Source organism: Mytilus edulis, chromosome 3, assembly GCF_963676685.1.
Source record: "Mytilus edulis chromosome 3, xbMytEdul2.2, whole genome shotgun sequence".
Classification (NCBI taxonomy): Eukaryota; Metazoa; Mollusca; class Bivalvia; order Mytilida; family Mytilidae; genus Mytilus; species Mytilus edulis.
In genome coordinates this window covers 51,780,401-51,801,769 of record NC_092346.1, presented here as the reverse complement: position 1 = coordinate 51,801,769, position 21,369 = coordinate 51,780,401, and the positions used below count along the sequence as shown (strand labels likewise).

Below are 21,369 nucleotides of genomic sequence, written 5' to 3'. Positions count from 1 at the left end.
TGTGACAAGTATGATGGTGTACTTTTAGAGAATGTTGCTGATTCAGGAAAACTTTCAAACCAAACCATAAATATTATGTTTACATTTTTCTTCCCTGCACAAGGTCACTTAAATTTATTTTTTTGAAACCAATACAACAGTTGTTAAGTACTGAAATCAATACTGTTCACTGAAATAGATTGTCTCATGTAACCACTTAAAAATGTCCATGCCCATGGGCAGGTTGGGATTCAATGCCTGAATCAACACACATAAATGACTTCAGTTTTGTTTTTTTCTGAAGGAAATGATGCATGTATAGCCCAATCAATTTTTCTCTTTTATCAAAACTTACTATTTTCTTGGTCCTCTCTAACTCTTTCCCTTTCTTTCTGGAATGCTTTTATCCATCTTTGTTTCTCAGCTGGTGTTTTTGCATACAATAAATACCACTTATCTTTATCTACCTCGTGAATCTTCCAGGCATTTTTTACTGTTACATTATACTGCACATCTGATAAAATAAAATAACATTTAATGTGAAAACTATTATGCAACAGCTCAATTTGAATAAAACAGTAAAAGATTTTTTGTTGTTTTTGTCTATTATGATTGTACCATCATGATTGAAAGGCTTTTACAATTTATTGTTTCCTTCAGGACTAATGAAGAAAACTAGTTATTTATAGAAATCAAACATTCTCTATTATCTTTAAACATTATGATGATGAGTTAATGTAAATAGATTAAATGAATGCAGATTTACTGATGAGAAGTAATTATGAACATTGCAAACAATCATTACCCCAATGCATGATGCATTGTGAACTTTTGTATAGTTTCATTCTTATTTCATTAATTGTGTATCTGAATTAGTTTAAAAGCATATATATTTTATTTAGCCATAGCTATAGTGGTAATCATCAGTGTTTAAATATCTCTTTTTGAATAAAAAAACAACATCCAGATGTGTATGATAATTTGGGTAATATCAACAATTTTTGCAGTAAATGCATGAAAGAATCTTCAGGTTTGTAACTACAAAATATATTGGAATAATCAAATCAGAATAAACATTTAGAATTCAGTGCAATACCTTTTCCATCTTCAATATCTATAATGTCACATTCATCAGTATCTATTCTGCCTTTATAACTAAAACCATTCCTCTTTAACAAATCCTACAAATAAATATATAAGTACATTAGATACAAGTAACCACAAACATACTAAAGGAACAGAAGACCTTTCAGCAACAGTCCAGATAAAGAACCACATTTAAAGTCCTATTTATTACGCATATCTTAATTTGTTTATATGTCCTTCATTTTTTCTTCAGATTTTTTCCTTGCATACATCAACTCCTTATCTTTTGTTTTCCAAAAAAATTCACTAGACATGTCTGCCTGGTTCATCGGTGGAAGTTTTTAACCACACTAACTTAATTCAACCAATCCTGTGTTTTCAATTGTTGTATTTTTTTAGCTTTAGAAGAGTTGTTTTCCTTTGAATACAGGAATTTTTGTGAAATAAATAACCCAAAAAGTTATAAATACATCTTAAGTTTTCAACCGGATTATAAACATAAATATGAATAATTGAATAGAGCATGTTATTGTCTTCTTATACTGACAATAAAGCAAAACAATAAATTTATCTCCTTCAAATCTGAACTTTGGTGGGTTTTTTTTTAACCCTTTTAAATCATGATAATTTACCTTTTTACAATAAACAAGTTGATGATCAAACAAGTAAAACCATCTTTCTTGTGACCAGCCTGCAGAGTTGATTTTGTTGATTTCTGATGAGTATATTAATTCAGAACTCCTTTCTAATAAATCTTTACCCTGAAGATACAATACATAATTTTATTAAAAACTTTCAGGTAGTATAATTTTTTTCTTTACAAAAACAAAAAGAATTCTTCAATATATTTACAAGTTGGTAGGTAAATAACATATATTGAAATAACAAAAACAATACAAAGTACTGTATATTTATAAATTATTGCAGTGTAATATTTTGTTTGTATCTATGTGAAAATAAAACAAATTGATTAATTACACTAATAGATCTGTATCATTTTCTTTTGCTTATAAGTAATTCTAAAGGACATGCTTTGAAATAATATTAATGTCGCAACTCAGCAAATGGTCAGAGAATCTTAACAACAAGTGAATGTATTCGTATCAAATGTATGTTTATCTTTTTTACATTTGCACCTAAAGTTACTTCCTTCATTCTTATTTGCATAAATAGGATGATATATCATGTTTCATCAAGAGCACTGTTATCATTATTTTATCTACAGATGTAATCTATATCTACTTCCATTTTAAAAAAATATATTGAAATTTTGAAAACAACTGTTTGTTAACTTTGTTTACCTTATCTAGATTGTAAAATGCCAACATCCTATAAGTTTATATAACATTTTAAAATCAATCTTTAAAGAAGGAAGTACAGTAAACAAAAAACAAATTTCATTTAGTAAACATCCAAGTATTTATCCTGTTGGATATCTTTCGACTGATCACAAAAATATGTTTGCTAGAGACTGTAAAAAAGACTATATGAGGTACAGGTAACTGAGTGGTCCAGGTATCTACTCACAGTTTACACATACATATGATTTACTTTCATAATTAGCATAGTATTTCAAAGTCCAGACATTTTGCAACATTTATAAGTATACATAATCTAACAGATAGTGAGTGATTGTCAGTACTTAATGGTGGAAGTTTACCCTAAAAATTCATGTTTTCTCTACTACTTAAAGCTGACTGTCATAATGTCATATTAAAGTAAATAAGCAGCATCAACACTAACGAACATACTAAGATTAAACTAACCTGCCAATCTTCAACAGTATGCTGCCATCTAGCTAGTTTCTCAATGCTTTCCATTTTTCTCTTTCTTTCATTGATAAGAGCAGCTATCTTTTTCATGGCTTCTAGCGCTTGTTGTATATTGACATAATCTGGATGTGTTTGAGGGGTATATTTGAGAAGCTCTGCTAATTGTAGTGGATATTTACAGATTTTCTGGACGGGATTTAAAAGGAAGCCTTCTAATGGGATTTCTATCATTTCTTGTAAGAGACGACATGCCTGAAATATAAAGTTTGATTTTGATTATAAGAATATCTCAAATGCAATTTACTTCTAAAATATAATGTTTGTTGTGATTTTAATAATATTTGTCAGTAATAAATAAAATGTGCATGCCATATTAAATTCCTTAGGTGGTTGACAATCATTTCATAACATACTTGTTTGTGCTATACACCATTTTTACTTTTGCTTACCTCAAAGAAATGTCTGTATTTTTGTTTTCTGTATAAATCTTTAAGTTCAGCTGAGCCGGATGGATGATTGTTGCAATAGTCAGAATATATTTCAAATCCTTTGCTCTGAAAAACAGAAATCATTGTTGTATAGGGATCCTGCTTAAAAATATTTCATGCTACTAGGCAAATTTCAACTCTTAAATTCTGCTCTTATTTTCATATTCTATATTTCATATTTCAGCAAACCATCAGTCAAATTACCAGTCTTTTTCATTAGTATTTTGAAAATCAGCAAATTTACACTGTATTGTCGTATTTCATACTTAGAACATAAGATAATTTTTATTATTAAAAAAACACCATTGAAATGAACTCATTATTAGCAATGATTTGTGGGAAAAGAAATGCAATATGTCCATTTTAAAAAATCAAAAACAAATTTTGGGTCCCATTTTTTATTTTTTTTAAATAATATTTGTATAAATACTTACATATTTAAGAAAACATTTTCCAAGTTCACTTTGTTGAGGCAGTTCTTTACAATAGGCACTTTCTAAAGTCTCTAGAAACTGGGTAGAAAATTTGAATATTTCCTCTATGTTTCCAAATATCACAGATATCTTCTCCTCAGTAAACATATCTACTCTTTTACGAGCATGTCTAATATAACCCTGGAATAATAAAAAATCATTATTTTAAAAAATTATGAGAAATAAAAGGTTTTTTTTTATATATATTTACTTTCCAACTGTTCAAATAATTTCATCAGTAATATTAACCAAAAGCATCTTTATAAACTTTCTTGATTCACCTTGCATTACAAAACAGTGCATTTGGGGCAATCAAATGTTTGTAAATTTTGTACCTTTTATATAAAAAAGAAGAGATGTGGTATGATTGCCAATGATACAATTCTTCCAAGGAGACCAAATGACACAGAAATTAACAACTATAGGTCAGTGTACGGCCTTCAACAATGAGCAAAGAAAAAGATTATTTTTTTTACAAAACTGAGAAAATGTCTTAAAAATAATTGGAGTGCGTAAAACTAATTAGGCTCACCTCTACTACATCTTTCATATGTTTAACATAGTCTTGTTCTGCTTGTAAGATTTCATTGATGACATTGATCCGTCCTTGGTCTGGATTTATCATACTGATCCGTCTAAGGTTGGGACTAGTGTGTTCTGGTATTTCTGAGAACCGACCAACAAAGTCTTCCTCAAAATGGTCTTGGTTCACACGTAACTATTGAAAAAAATAATTGTCAATAAATATATGTTTTGATGTTTTGAGATGGAAAAAATTAATGTAGTAATCATCAAATAATATAACATTAAAAATGAAATGCAATACATGAACAAATTCAATCTAATGGAAGTGCTTTATTCACAAAGTTTAGTGCTTTATGAGGTATCAATACTAAAGACCAGAAAATTTGAAACTTTTTGAGGGTTAATCCGAAAACATATTATTCAACAGCTATTAATAAAGTTATTAAGGAAAGAAAATTGCTTTATTCACAATGTTTGATGCTTTATGAGGTATCAATACTAAAGACTAGAAAAAATTTCAAAACTTGTTGAGGCTTAATATGAATACATTTCCTTTTGTAAAGTTATTTTTAAATAGTTATTTATAAAGAAAAGAATAAAGGAAAGAAGAGTTAGACATAAAACCTTACCCTAACAAAGGTAGAGGGTATCCATGCTTCTAATTCATAAAGAAAAGGATAAAGGAACGAAAAGTTCTGAAACCTTACCCTAACAAAGGTAGCAGGTAACCACCCTTCTTGGTGATCATCCAGAGCACCATACCACCAGTCTTTGTCATTCATGTCTATAATCTCTAACAAATCACCAGCACGGAATGGTAACTCTTCTTGGTCCATTGTAATGTGGTCCCATAATGCTTCAGCATATGTACGGTTCTCACTCTCTGGCATCTGAAAAATAAGACAGTTTTAATTATTGAGAACAACAACAAAAATAAAATGCCTTCACCTTTCCTCAGCAATTTGTTTTTACTCAGTTAAAGTAACATGTAGAACAAAGTACTTGGTTGTAGTTCTGTGACATAACATCTAGCATGCTTACGTGCAATTCTCTTGTAACAAACATTACATTTTATGATATGGGAAAAACATGTGTATGCTTCTAACCATTTACCATCGCTTGATGCTTTAAGAATATTTTCCAGTTCTAAATCCTCCCTAGAAACTTACACACTGCTATAATTTTTTCAGTCCTGCTATTAAGTTTTAAAAGAGACTGTCAAATAACTATAATACTTTTTTACCCCGCCAAAATTTTCAGCAAAACATCTGTCTATACTATAATGGTGACTGAATCTCAAAACAAAGACACGAGTTATATTTAGAGGCATATACATTGTGCAACAGTGTGCAATGTTCAAGTTAACTAATTTGTGTTTTTCTTCTAAATACATCTATTTATATCAAATGAGGCTTGATATTTCAAAAGGTTTCATTTCCGATCAGAACACGTAAGTTTATAATTCGTGTATTTTTTCAAACCCTCAAAGGTATAAAGTCCAATCTTTAAACCGCTACTTGAACTACTTAAAATACACATGCGACAGCATTACTTATTACTGAACCTCCCTTCAAATAGGATAAAGCTTCACCTTAAACATTGGTTAAAAAAGAGTAAAATACTTTATATAATGATATATGTGGTATTAAAACTTTAAATGGAGGAAATTAATCATAAAATTATGAAATGCATATCAAGTAGTCATTTCTTAAAAAATACCTTATATTTCAAGCAACAAATTAATTGAATATTGCCAGTATTTCAGCATCTGAGCTAATGAGAAGACAATTTTGTTTCCATCTTCAGCAAAACTTGTGAAAATTGTAAAATGAAATTTAAATGATCATTTAGAAAGATCCATATTTTTTAAATAACCCTTGAGCTAATTTAATATTCTCAATTTTCACACCATATTTACCTTTGATTTTTTCACTTTTGATGGATGTTTATGTTTTGGATAGAAATCTTCCTTTTCATAAAATCCATGCATAATCTTGTACATATTCAAATTTTTATAAAATTTTGTAAAAACACACATAAATATTTCCCAGAAAAGACACAATATCGTAATAGTATATCCAAATTTTAGCACTAGAAAATTAGTAAACAGAGCTCCTATCTTCTCCTATGTCTTAAAATACTAGTATTTTCCCAGAATAGAAAATATCGTATAAGTATATCCAAATTTTTAGCACTGGAAAATTATGAAATTGAGCTCTTTTCTTTTCTTCTCTTAAAAAATTAGTATTTCCTTATCACACGAGTACCACACCTCATCATGTTATTTTTTCTGTCAAAAAACTCAGATGAACTGATAAATCCTTGAACTCAAACTGTAAACTTGAAGCATTTTAAAACATGTAACCAGTAATAATTTCTAAAACAGCTGTCAATCTGTCAGTGTGACACTATATGAAACACTTGTAAGAACACTCCCAATACTTTATTCTCAACTGTACTCAGAATAACATCTCTAAGGACTGCATAAATACATTAGTTTATTTCACTTGAATTTAAATATAGTTTTTGTCTAAACAATTCAGCAGCTATTTGAAAACCAGAGAAGTGTGTACATGTTACATAGAATGTAGTACAAAACAAAGCTTATTCAGCTTTAGATCCTTTTTAAATGATTGAGGTTACAAACTTCTTTTATTATTTTTTTTTATTAGAAAAAGGATATCCTTATAATAATACTATTTCAGTATGTATTGAAACTACTTGAAAATATATTATTAAATCTATTTTTAACATAACGTTGGATAGCAATAACAGGAATTAATACAAAGTCAGTCGGATTAAAAGTGAAATTTGGTGGTGTCAGGGTTTGTTTTGGACAGTTTCCATTTAAAGATAGGAAGTTACAAAAAGGTATACACTATAAAAAAAATTGTCCAAATGTCAATGAATATACTGGATACTTTGAGGCATGGGATCTTTTTATGAGGTACTCCCATGAACAGCTGGCCATTTACTGACTTAGACCAGAGAACTTGGATGGAGAGTTGTCTCATTGGCACTTCCTATATCTATTGACACAAACTTTCTTTTTTTTTCATGGTTTTTAAGAACTTCTGAACTTCCAAATTACCTGATACAAGGTGTTAGTATGTAAGTAATGACACTATCTCACTATGAAGCAATTTAGACATGTTACATGATAACACAGTATCTTTACATATATCAGTTCTTTTTTTAAATATTTTATCAAACTTGATGGCATGCCAAATTACTAAGTTACTTTAATCTTATAAAAGAAATTATTAGTTCTTAGTTTTTATTTAATTAAGATGCTTGCTTTTAACTTTCAAGTCCACTATTAATGCAAAGCTACCATAAGTCAGGATTTATAGTTGCCTTGCATTCCCAATGACTCTAGCAGACAACTTTAAATTTCTACAGAAATGATACCCAAAAAAGCAGACTCCTGGCCTATATGCAATGACCTGAATTCTCCACACTGTTCGCAGATAATTTGATCTGTTGCTTTTCTTTTAAATATCATCAAACCAGACAGACAAAACACTGATATTTTTATTTTCATATAAAAAAATTATTATGATTTGCATCAATTAAAACTAATTATCGAAACTTAACATTTTTACTTATTTGCTCCTGTTTTATACATGAATCATGCAACAAAGTTCCAGTTCTTACCACAAATTAGCAATCTTGATCAAATATCAGACATTGAAAAGATAAATTTCTCAGCAGCTGTCCTTATATTATGTAACAGTGGTAGAACATTATATTACTGTCTTAATTAAAGTAACACACTTTACTGGCATTTATTTCAAGTTTTGTCTAAAGTTCCACGCTGCGGAAATCATTCCCCGCCAGTATGTGGGAGTGCTACTTATCATTATTGCTTTTGAAATATATGGGTTTGGATTGTTTTGGACAAGAGCTTAAAAACAACATATCATTTCAGAGAAATATATTTGTTCTTAGAAAACTTAATGTTAGTTATTGTTTATTATTTATTATTACATTGAATCTTTTCTAAATGTCCTTTAAGTAAAGTATTTCGTGATTACAGATTTAGATGTGGTTTGTTTAAAGTGTGTATCTAAGTTTACCATGAACAAATGTACTTCGTAATAAGTGTGCCTAGTTTATTGTTTCAGTAAAGTATTTCGTGATTAAAGTTTAAGATGTGGTCAGTTTGAAGCGTGTATCTGCACTTTAGTTTCAAAAATCCAGATGTTTTGAAATTCCATAGAAATGAGGATTGTTTACAAGTTTTTATAAATTGTGCAAAAATCAAAAAAATTTGAGAGGCTGATACAGCAATAAAACTCTTTCTGATTGGTTCAACATAATTAACATGCATGAAATGCAGTCATCAAAATATATTCTTGAAGAAGGCTTTTATATGGTCTAACTTAAGATGCTTAGTTTATTGGTAATAATTTCTTATTAAACTTTGAGTAGATAGGAGGGGTAAAAGCTATATAACCCTATATCTCCCCTGGTGGCATATATGACCATCTTACCGAATACCTGAACAGCCTACTCTAATTGACTTATGCCTACATTTTCCTTTGAGTTATTCTTAGCTAAGAAAGGATCTATATTGCATTATGATCAATTTCCTTACCTCGTCAAGGGTAGATAATCCTGCTCGTGATGATCTTGCACTTAAACTTTTCTCGTTGAGACTAATGTGGTCTACTGATATATCTGAACCATCATCAGAACTACTGTCATCATCAAAGTGTCGGAGGTATATATCATGAAGATTACTTGAACCTGTGAAGAGACAGTTAAAATTAAACTCTGTGCACTAAAAAACAGTATTCTAGTAAGTATCTGAATTCAATTTTGTATGCAATTTTTGGATTTCATATTAAAGTGTACAATTGAATTGATACATAAAGAGAGAGTTAAGCATGATCAAACATCTGAGAAGTTCTACTGAATTAATGAAATGCTGGTGAGAAAAAATATCAAATCAGAAATGGGATTCTCAACTATGGAAAAAGTTGTGAATCTGTTAAAGAGTGACAATTTCTGTGCATTTCCTCTTAAAAAAAAGAATCCTAAAAGTTCATAGAAATACACTTCTATATAAAAAAAAATCCAACAAAATTTACAATAAAATGTGCTCTTAAAATGTAACAACTGTAATCAAACTTACACTTAGAACGTTAAATCCATCTTTTAAGAACAATCAACATTTACAAATGAATATTTTTTAACATTTCCTTGTCTTTACATGTTTTGATACAATATGTCAAAGTTTGTGACATTCATTACAATTACATGTTAATTTAATTTAACTATTATATATGATTGCCTTGTTTATTTTAACTGGATTATCTAATACAAATTATAAGTGCAAAGACTTATATTTTTACTGAAAGGAGAATTCTACTTGAAATAATGAAAGCTACAAATAAACCCTTACTGAAGACACTCAAATACATTTGTGATTCAGAGATGCTTATTTATTTTTTTACAAATAAACATTTCAAGCTACCACAACAAGATGGCTACCTATTGCACTATGAAGTTTCCTCCTGCGATGGAGTTTGTCGAGACTTTCTGGCATACTGTGAGATCTGACAAGGGGCACACGTTTCTGTTGTTTAGGAGGTACTCTTGATAATCTGGTTTTGATTGGATGAGGTGTGGACATCTGAAAATAAAAAGAATATCAAGCAATTAGAATTTGTGATGACAAAGTTTTCTAATGATTAATATTAGATATAAGAAGATCTTGTACACGTATGAGTGCCAATGAGACATGCATCTCTCCATCTAAGTCAAATTTATATAAGAAAACTATTATACATGTAGGTCAAAGTAAGGTCTTCAACACGGAGCCTTGGTTCACACTGAACAGCAAGCTTTAAAGGGCTCAAAAAACCTTGTAAAATGTCTGCAATATTTTGTTTAACGTTTTAAATATACTATTTTTATCAAGCACTTTCTAAAAAAAAAATGAAAAAAAATTTAAAAACAAATTATAACTATATAATTATCACAAGATAAAAATTATGTAATACCATGACAACCAAATTTGATGCAAAAACAATATTTTCAGCACAGGAATATGAATATATCATTTTTCTTCGTACTGAAGGTTTTTCAAGTTCATGATCTGTCAACTTTCTCTTTTTAGAAATATTATCAGTTTCTATGTGTTCTCTTCTTTTCCTCTTCTTTGTAATACTTGGTGTACAAATTATCATCATGGGAATAACAGAAAAATCTTGTTGTAATTTCATTTTGATCACCACAGGACCTTTCTAATTTAAAATATTTTTGCAAAAATATGTGAGATCACAATAAGCTTCACTTTCTATTTAATTAATTAAATCACAAGTAACAGTTTATATATGTATCCAGTACTACTCCAGACAAAGTAACTAGACACCCATTGCTTCAATGATTTAATTAGCAATTACACAGTCTAATCTGTCTACAAATTAAATTGTCAAAGACTCAATTATTTACAATGACACAGTTACAATTTCTTGGCCAATCAAACTGAATGGCAATAATGTAAGTACTTCCTTCTTATATTGACACCTTGATAGATTTGAAGAGATAAATATAAACAACTGTGAATTCATGTACTTATTTTCTTTTACAATTTAGTCTTTTTCAAAAGTGGTTTGAAAAAAATTGCTTTATGCCATACAAAAATTGTAACAAAGGCTTTGAAGAGTATTCTTTTTTGTATTGCACTCATCCAAGGATTTGTATAGTAAGACTTACTATACAAATCCTTGACTCATCCAAATATATTTCAGATAATAAATCTTAATATGGAGGACACAGGTTAAACTATCTTAATAAAAAAATTGCAAAAAGGTCCTTTGGAAATTATGGACCTCTTTTTGGTGCATAACCCATTCGATCTGCTATTAACGGAACACCATCAGATCCCTCTTTTAAACATGTTGAAACAATTACATTTGTAATCTGCATGGGGATGCCCTCTGTATTGATGTTATATGAAGGTTATTTATATCTGGTATAAAGCTCTCAAGAGCTTACAGTTTGTACTGTAATATGTGAACCTAATCAAAATAAAACTTTCATATTCAAATTTGTTAACTATTTATTTATTTGATTTACATTTAACTTGGATTTCATAACCACAATTGATCAACGAAACAAAGAATCATTTATTTCCATTTCAAATAATGTAAATATTGATAATTTTATGATGACATCTAAATAACCATGAGAATTTATGACACAAGTTCACTGACATCATAACAATAATCCTATGATCAAGATAAGATATGATAATAGGCTATTAATATGATGACACAACAATTATATACATTATCATTACAGATCTGTTAATATTAGATAAATCTTAAGCCTAAAGAACAATAAAAGATTGATGTTTGTTTATTCATTAAAGTAATCATGTGTTAGAGGTCAAAGATTTATATATTTTCTTAACTTAAGATTTTCTTCTTTTTTTTTTTAAACAAAATTACATAAATAAATAATAAGATAACCTAAGACATCTGTTTGACAATATGTCATTCATTGTAAAGTAAATAAAGCCTGAGACTACTATAATACAGTGTTATAGTAGTCTCAGATAAAGCCAACCACTATATTCAAAATTCATTTGGTAAATTTTGAATTCAAATAAACCAATGGAATATCATTTTCAAAGATGCTATTGTTGCAGCCTACCTGAAGCAGATGTTGGACATGTACAAAGGTGCTAATCCCTGAGCTGATTAATTATAGAAGCAGGTAAAAAAGAAAGGGCACCTGGAGTCCTGGACAGTGTATTGTCAAGAAAGAAGGTGACAGTGGCCAATTGTAATCAATAGGAATTCAAATAAAAATTGACATTTAACATTTCACTCCACAAAGGAAAAATGACAATTTTAGCTGAATTACCAACAGAAAAATACCAGGGTATAAATAGTTTGAATGTTAATGTTAAGAATTTTTATTGCATATCATTTATAAATATGCTAATATTGCCATCCTTTACCTAGTCAACCTGGTTCACCAAAAAATATCATTTTTTCCCCTATTTAGTGAGATAAATGTGGGTCATTTTCTTAAAATTCCTTTGGATATGCTTACTCTCTCAGATTCATATCTAATCATGATCAGAGCAAACAAATGTATGGTTTTACCAATACTACTTTCATTTTACAAAAAGTCTGTCCCAACTATAGACTACGACAGACAATCACCAATTTTCATAATTTGAAGAGGTTATTCTTGAAATTGTTCAGTAAATCAAGATGTTTATCATGTTTATGTTTGTCAATAACCCTAAATGTTAGTAGAATATCCTATTTGTTAAAGTTTAAAGTACATCCCACTAGCAGTCGGTGAAAGGTTATATCTTTGTGCACTGATAGGGTAAAAAGTATGGACCCCAGTAACCATAGGAGGAATGATTGATTTATTAATATTCATTTAAAGTCCAGTGGCAAATATTTCATGCATGTTTAAGATGAGAACAAATTAACAATAAATATAATAGGTAGGATCTGCAAGGTAAGAGTACACTGGAATGAAGGGCAGAATCATTGGACTGGCAAATAATGGTATGATGGATGAGGACAGAAATGTTGTCTTGCAACAGGCTCCTCAGGTGGCAACATAATTTAACAGCCTAACAGACACATCACTTCAGCAAATGTTTTTTACTGCCCGAACTAGAGAAGTCTAAGAGATGATCATATTTTTATAACCCAGTGCAACCTTTTGTCTATGAGGAATGAAACCAAAATGCAAACAACACTAGACTAGGTCTTCAATAGTGACATTGTGTTAGGAAATTTGATACTTTAAAATCATGGCATCAGTCACTTCACTGTTCACAAAATGGGTTATTATTTCAATGAAACTTAATGTCTATGGTAGAATACCTATATGATGAGTTAGTTCCTATAAAATTAATAAATTGCAAAACATTTTGGCTATTTACTTTAACAATAGTTAAATTCCTTGGTATCAATATAAACTGTTCAAGGTCAACGGAGTCTTAGTTTAAAACATTTAAAATGACCTACCAATCTATTGCGATTTTCCTTGTTTTTTAAGTTGTGTCTCATTTGTACAGGCTCCAGAAATTCATCCTCTATCAATTCAGTTAGTGTTTTATTCTTCATTATTGCAATATTCTTATTTTCGTCAAAAGTGAAAGAACATTTTTTAATATTATCCATGTCGATGCAATTTTTCGTTTTTGGAAATCCCTTCATGGTAGTTTTTAAATATAACCTTTAGATAACACACTAAGTATTATAATCCCCACATATGACATAGATATATATTTATCCCAGTATGTCCAGTATAGGAAGTGTGTACACTGTGAAGATGATTCACACGTATGTTCCTGGGGACGCTTAACCTTATCTGGATAGATTGGATAAAAACAATGTTATTGTTTACAGTTGGTCTTATTTTTACAACTTTGATCACTGGCTCAATCAATTTAAAAAAATAAATGCCTTAAAGGAGAATTGCTTCATTGAACACTGTATTGAAATCTTGTTAGAATCAAACCTGTTATCCCTTTGGATTTGGGAAATGGACTAATCCCACCTACTTATTGTAAAGGAAAGTTGCTAAAAAGAATTTTAAGTGTCAACATTTATGTTCAAGCTTTGCTTGTTCGAAGTCACTCAGGTAGTCAAAAATAATGTGTTTCTTTTCTTTTTCAATTTTTCACCTATATAATTCATATGTTGTGATGCATCATGCTGCATTAAGAATATCTATGCACTATCGTGCATATCCAGAATGTAATTCAAATTTTCAAAAGTGAAATGCATACACAAAGAAATACTTGCTTCCTTAATGGAATTCATAAAAAAAATTTATGAGGATTTCAAATGTCTAACTAAATATATTAATGTAAACCTGAACAATTCCTAAAACAGTTAAGTGCCAAATAAAATAATTTTTAGATACAAATCTTCCCTACGCAGAAATTTGGAAAGGAACGATAGATTTTTTTTTTAATCGCATGTAATTTTCAATGAAATTGCAACAACTTTTTGAATATGAAGAAAAGGGTGACAGAATTTAATACCTTAATGACTTATAATAACAGTTTGTAATTTTTAGGTTCAGATTGAACAACGCAAGGTAGCCTAATAGGTGTTGAATGTATTCACACTGTTAAATACCATTTTAAAAATAAATTATTTATCCAAAACATAAGAATACCTGGAATGTGAACATGCAATTTTCTGCTTAACCAAAAACCTTACCGGGTGTTTGCTGCCAATCTTAAATATCTGCCGTTATATATCCTTAGTCACCATTTTTATAGTAAATTTATTTCACAACCACCTATACATGTTGGATATTCAAGTTTAAATTTCACTTTTCATCTAATCATAGTAAGCCTCCAAGCTGTATACCAGTTTTAATTAACACATATGCTTCAAACTTTATTTTTAATTAAAAATCTAACTTTTATATAGAAATCAACTGGATTATAATTTAACACCAATTGAGGTTAAATAAAGTAGCTAAGGACTATTGTAACCCATTTGTAGTGTGAAATTTCCATAAATATCTAGACTTTTATTTTATCATAGCGGTAAAACAGGCATCATATCATGCTATAACTAAAATTCCAAACTGCCTTAAAGCTATTGACATCTTTTAAGAAATTCAAAAGGTTTTTTTCAGGAAGTTTGAACTGTAATTTTAGAGGAAATGATCTTTACAAGGTCTATCTCCACCTTGAAGTTGAAGCAAACCTTTGAAATAGGAAGTAAGTTGTTTATATACAAGAAGTGTTGATTTATCCCTAGTATCTATCACAAGAGATTTGACAATTTCTTATTCAAGTTACTTGGAATTTGGTTTGTTGAGAAATAAAGATATGTATAATAGTTACTAAACAAACCAATAACTGATTTTTCCTTTCGAAGTCACTGCATCAAGACTGAGCAGCCCAAAATCCTTCGTGTTACTTGTCTTTGTCATCATAAATAAACTGTATTTATATACTGAGACAAGTATTCTATGCATCAACAAATCAGAAAACTTATCATTCGTTTATTTGGGTTCTGTTCATACGAATCATGTTTCCGTAATGAATCCAAACTCTGTAAGGAACAACTCAAGTACGAAGTAAGAATATATCAGAAAACTTACCCGTCATTTATTTGGTTTCTGTTCATACGAATCATGTTTCCGTAATGAATCCAAACTCCGTAAGGAACAACTCAAGTACGGAGTAAGAATATATCAGAAAACTTACCCGTCGTTTATTTGGTTTCTGCTCATACGAATCATGTTTCCGCAATGAGTCTAAACTTTGTAAGGAACTGTACATCAACTGGAGACTGCTCTGACTACCAAAAGGTTTCATATCTGGACTTAGAGAGCTTCCTCCTATTAATAAATCAAATTACACCATTAAACAAATTAACAAAAGATCCCAAGATATGAAGGTAAAAAATATTTCCTTCTTGTGTTTTCCTCTATTAGAATTCTGTAATTATACTTTTGTAAATGACAACAAAAACTTTTACCCACTCACATATTTCAATTTTAATTATGATGCTGAAACTGTCTACATAAACTCTTCAATGAATAGGTTTTTGTTTTGAAATAAAATTAACTCTTAAATCTGTTAATTAAAGAAATATTTTGCATGCTGATTTTCTGAACAAATGCCAGTTTTTATATAATAAACTTAACAAAAAAACAATATTTCAGTCTTATATACTTTCTTGAACTGTTACTGTTTCAAAGTACTTTTACGCAATATTTTAAATAAAGCAATATGACCTAACTGTCAAAGGTTCAACTGAACCAACAGTTATGCATTTTGAAAAACGAAATTAGAATTGAGATATTACATTCCCACAACTGTAAGACAGTTCGAGGAACTGTTGTCTATAAAAATTTTCCTTTATCAAAAATTTTTAACTGAAAAAATTGAGTTTAGTCTTAGCTTAGAACTTTACCTGCAAGTCAAGAATGTGTAGTTTTCACCCAAAAAATGAAGTCCAATGTTATGAAGCTAAGCATAGGATAAACCTTTACAGGGCTATTTAAAACATCATTATTATCTAGAATATTGATACTTCATAGGGATCAATTAAATATAATTCACAGCAGTTGAAATCTGAATAAGCATGTAATTTGAGGCTCCATTGGTATATTAACAAATGTCATTTCGTGTTGTTAATAAGCTATATCTTATTTCAGACAATCTTAGTCCGTCATGAAAATTAAAGGTGAGAAAATTATTCTAATCCCTGCTAAGGTTTCTTCCTTGTGTAGTTACCATATGTTTTCAAGACATTGACTGGTGTTACTTAACAGATTCAACTAGAGGGTCCAAGGACCCTGTGTCGCTCACCTGATATTTTTATTTACAATTGTTGCATGATAAATGCAACTGTTGTACTGTCGTTTAGTTTCAGAGATATAATACTAAAAAGTGCATTTGAAACCTATGTTTTATTTCAGCCATGTGGGCAGGCAGGGTCATCATACACAGTGGTTCCTGGATATCCTAGTGGTGATTTAAACCAAGTTTGTTTAAATTCAACAGTTGTTTCAGGGGAGAATTTTTGTAAAATTTATCTAACAAGAAATGCAAAGTAATGCATTAATTTGGTCAATAGGTGTTGAACCCCCCCCCCCCCCATTTGCCAAAAAAAACAAAAAGGTAATAAAAAATTATCATATAAGGGCAATCTATCCTATTAATGATTTCTGCAAAAATTCAGTTGATTGTGCAAGGGTTGTATAGCCAGCTGAGGTCGTTAAAAACTCTCTTTCTTTTGTTGTTGCAGATAGATCTTGACCTGATAAGGAATTTTACCACATGTCAGATTTGCTCTAAATGCTTTGGTTTTTGAGTGATAAGCCAAAAACTGCATTTTACCCCTATGTTCTATTTTTAGCCATGGCAGCCATCTTGATTGGTTGGCAAGGTCACCAGACACAATTTTTAAACTAGATACCCCAATGATGATTGTGGCCAAGTTTGGTTTAATTTGGTACAGTAGTTTCAGAGGAGAAGATTTTTGTAAAAGATAACTAAGATTTACGAAAAATGGTTAAAAATTGACTATAAAGGGCAATAACTCCTAAAGGGGTCAACAGACCATTTTGGTCATGTTGACTTATTTGTAGATCTTACTTAGCTGAACATTTTTGCTGTTTACAGTTTATCTCTATCTATAATAATATTCAAGATAATAACCAAAAACAGCAAATTTCCTTAAAATTACCAATTCAGGGGCAGCAACCTATCAACGAGTTGTCCGATTCATCTCAAAATTTCAGGGCAGATAGATCTTGACCTGATAAACAATTTTACTACATGTCAGATTTGCTCTAAATGCTTCGGTTTTTGAGTGATAAGCCAAAAACTGCATTTTACCCCTATGTTCTATTTTTAGCCATGGCGGCCATCTTGGTTGGTTGGCCGGATCACCGGACACAATTTTTAAACTAGATACCCCAATGATGATTGTGGCCAAGTTTGGTTTAATTTGGTACAGTAGTTTCAGAGGAGAAGATTTTTGTAAAAGATAATTAAGATTTACGAAAAATGGTTAAAAATTGACTATAAAGGGCAATAACTTCTAAAGGGGTCAACAGACCATTTTGGTCATGTTGACTTATTTGTAGATCTTACTTTGTTGAACATTTTTGCTGTTCACAGTTTATCTCTATCTATAATAATATTCAAGATAATAACCAAAAACAGCAAAATATTCTCAAAATTACCAATTCAGGGGCAGCAACCTATCAACGGGTTGTCCGATTCATCTGAAAATTTCAGGGCAGATAGATCTTGACCTGATAAACAATTTTACCCCATGTCAGATTTGCTCTAAATGCTTTGGTTTTTGAGTTATAAGCCAAAAACTGCATTTTACCCCTATGTTCTATTTTTAGCCATGGCGGCCATCTTGGTTGGTTGGGCGGGTCACCGGACACAAATTTTAAACTAGATACCCCAATGATGATTATGGCCAAGTTTGGTTTAATTTGGTCCAGTAGTTTCAGAGGAGAAGATTTTTGTAAAAGTTAACGACGGACGACGACGACGACGGACGCCGGACGCCGGACGCCGGACGCCGGACGCCAAGTGATGAGAAAAGCTCACTTGGCCCTTCGGGCCAGGTGAGCTAATAAAAAAAACAGATTCCGACAGAACTGACATCTGATGAAAAATGGGGAAGACTAATGATTCTTATTGTCTTATGTCTAATTTCAAATTTAAAAAAAAAAATTGCTTCACAGTTTAGTGTGAGGCCCATTTGGCTGAACTAGTAAATACATCATTGTGTAAAGGCCATCTGAAGCCCGCCTTCAGTTGCAGAATTTTTTTGCTGCTTTGAAGTCCCATTGTTGGCTTTGGGTGATTTACTGCTTTTTTGGTCTGGTTGTTGTCTTTTAGGCACATTCCCCAATTGCATTCTCCATTTTATATATATATACATCAATGAAACAGCAACCTAACGATCTAAACAACCAAGAGATGGTAAATTTGATAGTCCCTTTTGTAAGCAGAGCAGAACTTTGAATAGGTAATAAACCACTTTTTGCCCTTCAAAGAATGTAATAGAATGAACAAGCCGACTCCTCTTCACCCTCTAAAGAATCTCCCAGACTACTTTAGTTATGACAAGAATACAAATTACAAATCATTACCCAATCGACTGTAACTTTAAAATATCTTGTCACAATTTAATCTGATAAGAAAGAAGATCTTCCAGATTACAAGTCTATTTGAAGTTCAAATTATTTACGATTTTCCTGTATTACATGTAACATTGGTTGAGTCTAATAAGTATTTTTTAAGAAACTTGAAAGTAAAGCAAAATCTAAAAAAATAAAACTCATTAAATTTAATGCATATTTACCTTATAAAATATTTCCATAATAATAATGTCTCCTCAAAATTTATTTTTTGAAATGTGAATGTCCTTAATATTGTCACAATGTTACATGTCTGAAAACTACGATGTTTATTTACATGAATAAACCAATATTTGTTTATCACTTTGTTGTGGAGAAAACAATACCTATAGTATCATCCTTTATAACAGTTAATACTCTTATGTTAATAACTTTCACATATTTACCAAGTCCAAAGTTACGTAACATACAAAGTTCACAGATATTCAACTTTGTTTGACTTATTTGTCAAGATAATCTGTGTAATAAAATCCAACTTATGCAAGTTATTAGTATTTGCTTTTTTCAAAAAAGAAATTTTCATTTTCTGTACATTTTTGTATAACCTTTGAAAAATACAGCTGCATTATCCTTTAAACAATAGCTGTAAGCTGTGGGCATTTCTTTTTAATTGGCACATCAATTTTTTCCTTACATCTAATTATACAAACACATACAGTTAATTAAAAGCAACTGCTTTGAATAAACTCATAAATTAATTTCAAAAGATTTAGCCCAATCGACACACAATTTCCAAAGTAGTTCCAGCTTTTTAAGTGTTTTCGATACACTAAATATATCTTTAGAATTTAATAAACTTCACTATCTCAAAACTGCACAGTTTGGCACTTTTAAACAAAAATATCAATATGCAAATTAACAGTAAAACCACATAAATCTCTTATAATACTACCACAACATGTATTCTACAGTACTTTTCTATAAACGGCACACAGCGATACAAATATACGCAGATAGTCATCACAATTCATGCAACAGCCTGACAACAAAACAACAACCATTCATTAAAATACCTACGGCACAGACGAGCACAGGTACACAGGTTCATGTATAAAATTAAGACTGATTTCATGTATCTACTACGTTTCAATTTGTCAAAGTCTTAAACAATAATTTCAAAATGCAGTATCTAGTGCACTCATATGACATAATAATCTTCATAATATTTTATCTTTCTTAGCAGGTGGGTATTATTCAAATTTAATTTAACCTTATGACCTTATGACCTTACAGAAAAGCAGAGGTCAATATACAAGAGAAATTTACTAAAAAATGATCCGAATGTAACATGTGACCATTTTAGTAGATAAAAATGTAGAAATCCTTTTTAGTCCCTAAAATCCCGCCAAAAAGAAGACTTCATGGTTTGAAAATGTTCCAACAAGGTCAATGAGGTATTACGCCTGAAACAATACAGCTGTTGATTAATCATATTTGATGTTATATCTAATATTTATGCAGATAATATATCAATATAAGTATATGAACTGAGCTGATCTGTATTTTTCACCAAATATAGATCTTTTACTGTTTTATAGACATTATATTATATGTTTTATGTCTTATAAGTATGTCTGAGAACAACTGGACAGATTTATGGAGCAATAGATCAGATATCTCACAGGGTTTTAAATATTGAAAAATTGCAAATTACTGATAACCTTCAGTACATTCAATGTTTGAAGCAACAAAAAATCATGTCAGTTTCATACAAATGAAAAGAATCTATCCTTATTCATAAAACCTAGTAAAATTTGAGGACCAAATTACATGTATGCATTTATCATTGAAGTTAGTAAGATTAGCTACTTCAAATATCACTGACTTAAACCATGACAATTTAAATGATTCTGATTATCAGTTTAGTATTGTGTAAAACAGTAAAGTAACTGATTTCTTCTTTTTCCAGGGGTGGATCCAGTCATTTTTAAAAGAGGGGGGGGGGGGGTCCAACCATATGTCCACATTCAAATGCATTAATGTTAAAAGGAGTTAGGCCCCTTGGATCTGTCACTGTTTTCAGATATTGGTCAGTGTGACATATTTTTTTTAATATATTTTCAATCATAATCTAATCAGTGTAGTGAAAATGTGAGTCTGGATCTGAGCAGAGCTTGGGAGTATCAAAATTATGAGTAATGGTGCACATTATAAAGAATGATTACCGTACAAACATTTTCAGCAGCAGATATTCAAAATAAGTCCTTCCCCTACCAAAGGCAATGTCATAATAATGCATTTATATTTTAAGGAAAAATGAAAGCTGGTGACTCAAATTCTACCAAAGGATAACAATAATCACTGAAATTTAGATACAGAGGAATCATTTCTGAGAAAGCAGACAGTTTCAAT

The 21,369-nt window shown here is 30.3% G+C and overlaps 1 protein-coding gene across 1 annotated transcript in view; it reads right to left on the bottom strand.

Annotated features, from left to right (window-relative positions):
* The window catches only part of LOC139516769 (uncharacterized), a 94,607-nt gene that overhangs the window by 2,511 nt on the left and 70,727 nt on the right, over positions 1-21,369 (bottom strand). Inside the window, exons 7-17 of the mRNA XM_071307058.1 lie at positions 15,548-15,681; positions 9,823-9,964; positions 8,924-9,075; positions 5,031-5,213; positions 4,331-4,516; positions 3,760-3,939; positions 3,287-3,391; positions 2,832-3,089; positions 1,698-1,826; positions 1,076-1,160; positions 335-493 (exon numbers count right to left, since the gene is read on the bottom strand). Of these exons, the coding sequence (XP_071163159.1) occupies positions 335-493; positions 1,076-1,160; positions 1,698-1,826; positions 2,832-3,089; positions 3,287-3,391; positions 3,760-3,939; positions 4,331-4,516; positions 5,031-5,213; positions 8,924-9,075; positions 9,823-9,964; positions 15,548-15,681 (1,713 nt within the window). The remainder of the gene's footprint in view (positions 1-334; positions 494-1,075; positions 1,161-1,697; positions 1,827-2,831; positions 3,090-3,286; positions 3,392-3,759; positions 3,940-4,330; positions 4,517-5,030; positions 5,214-8,923; positions 9,076-9,822; positions 9,965-15,547; positions 15,682-21,369) is intronic.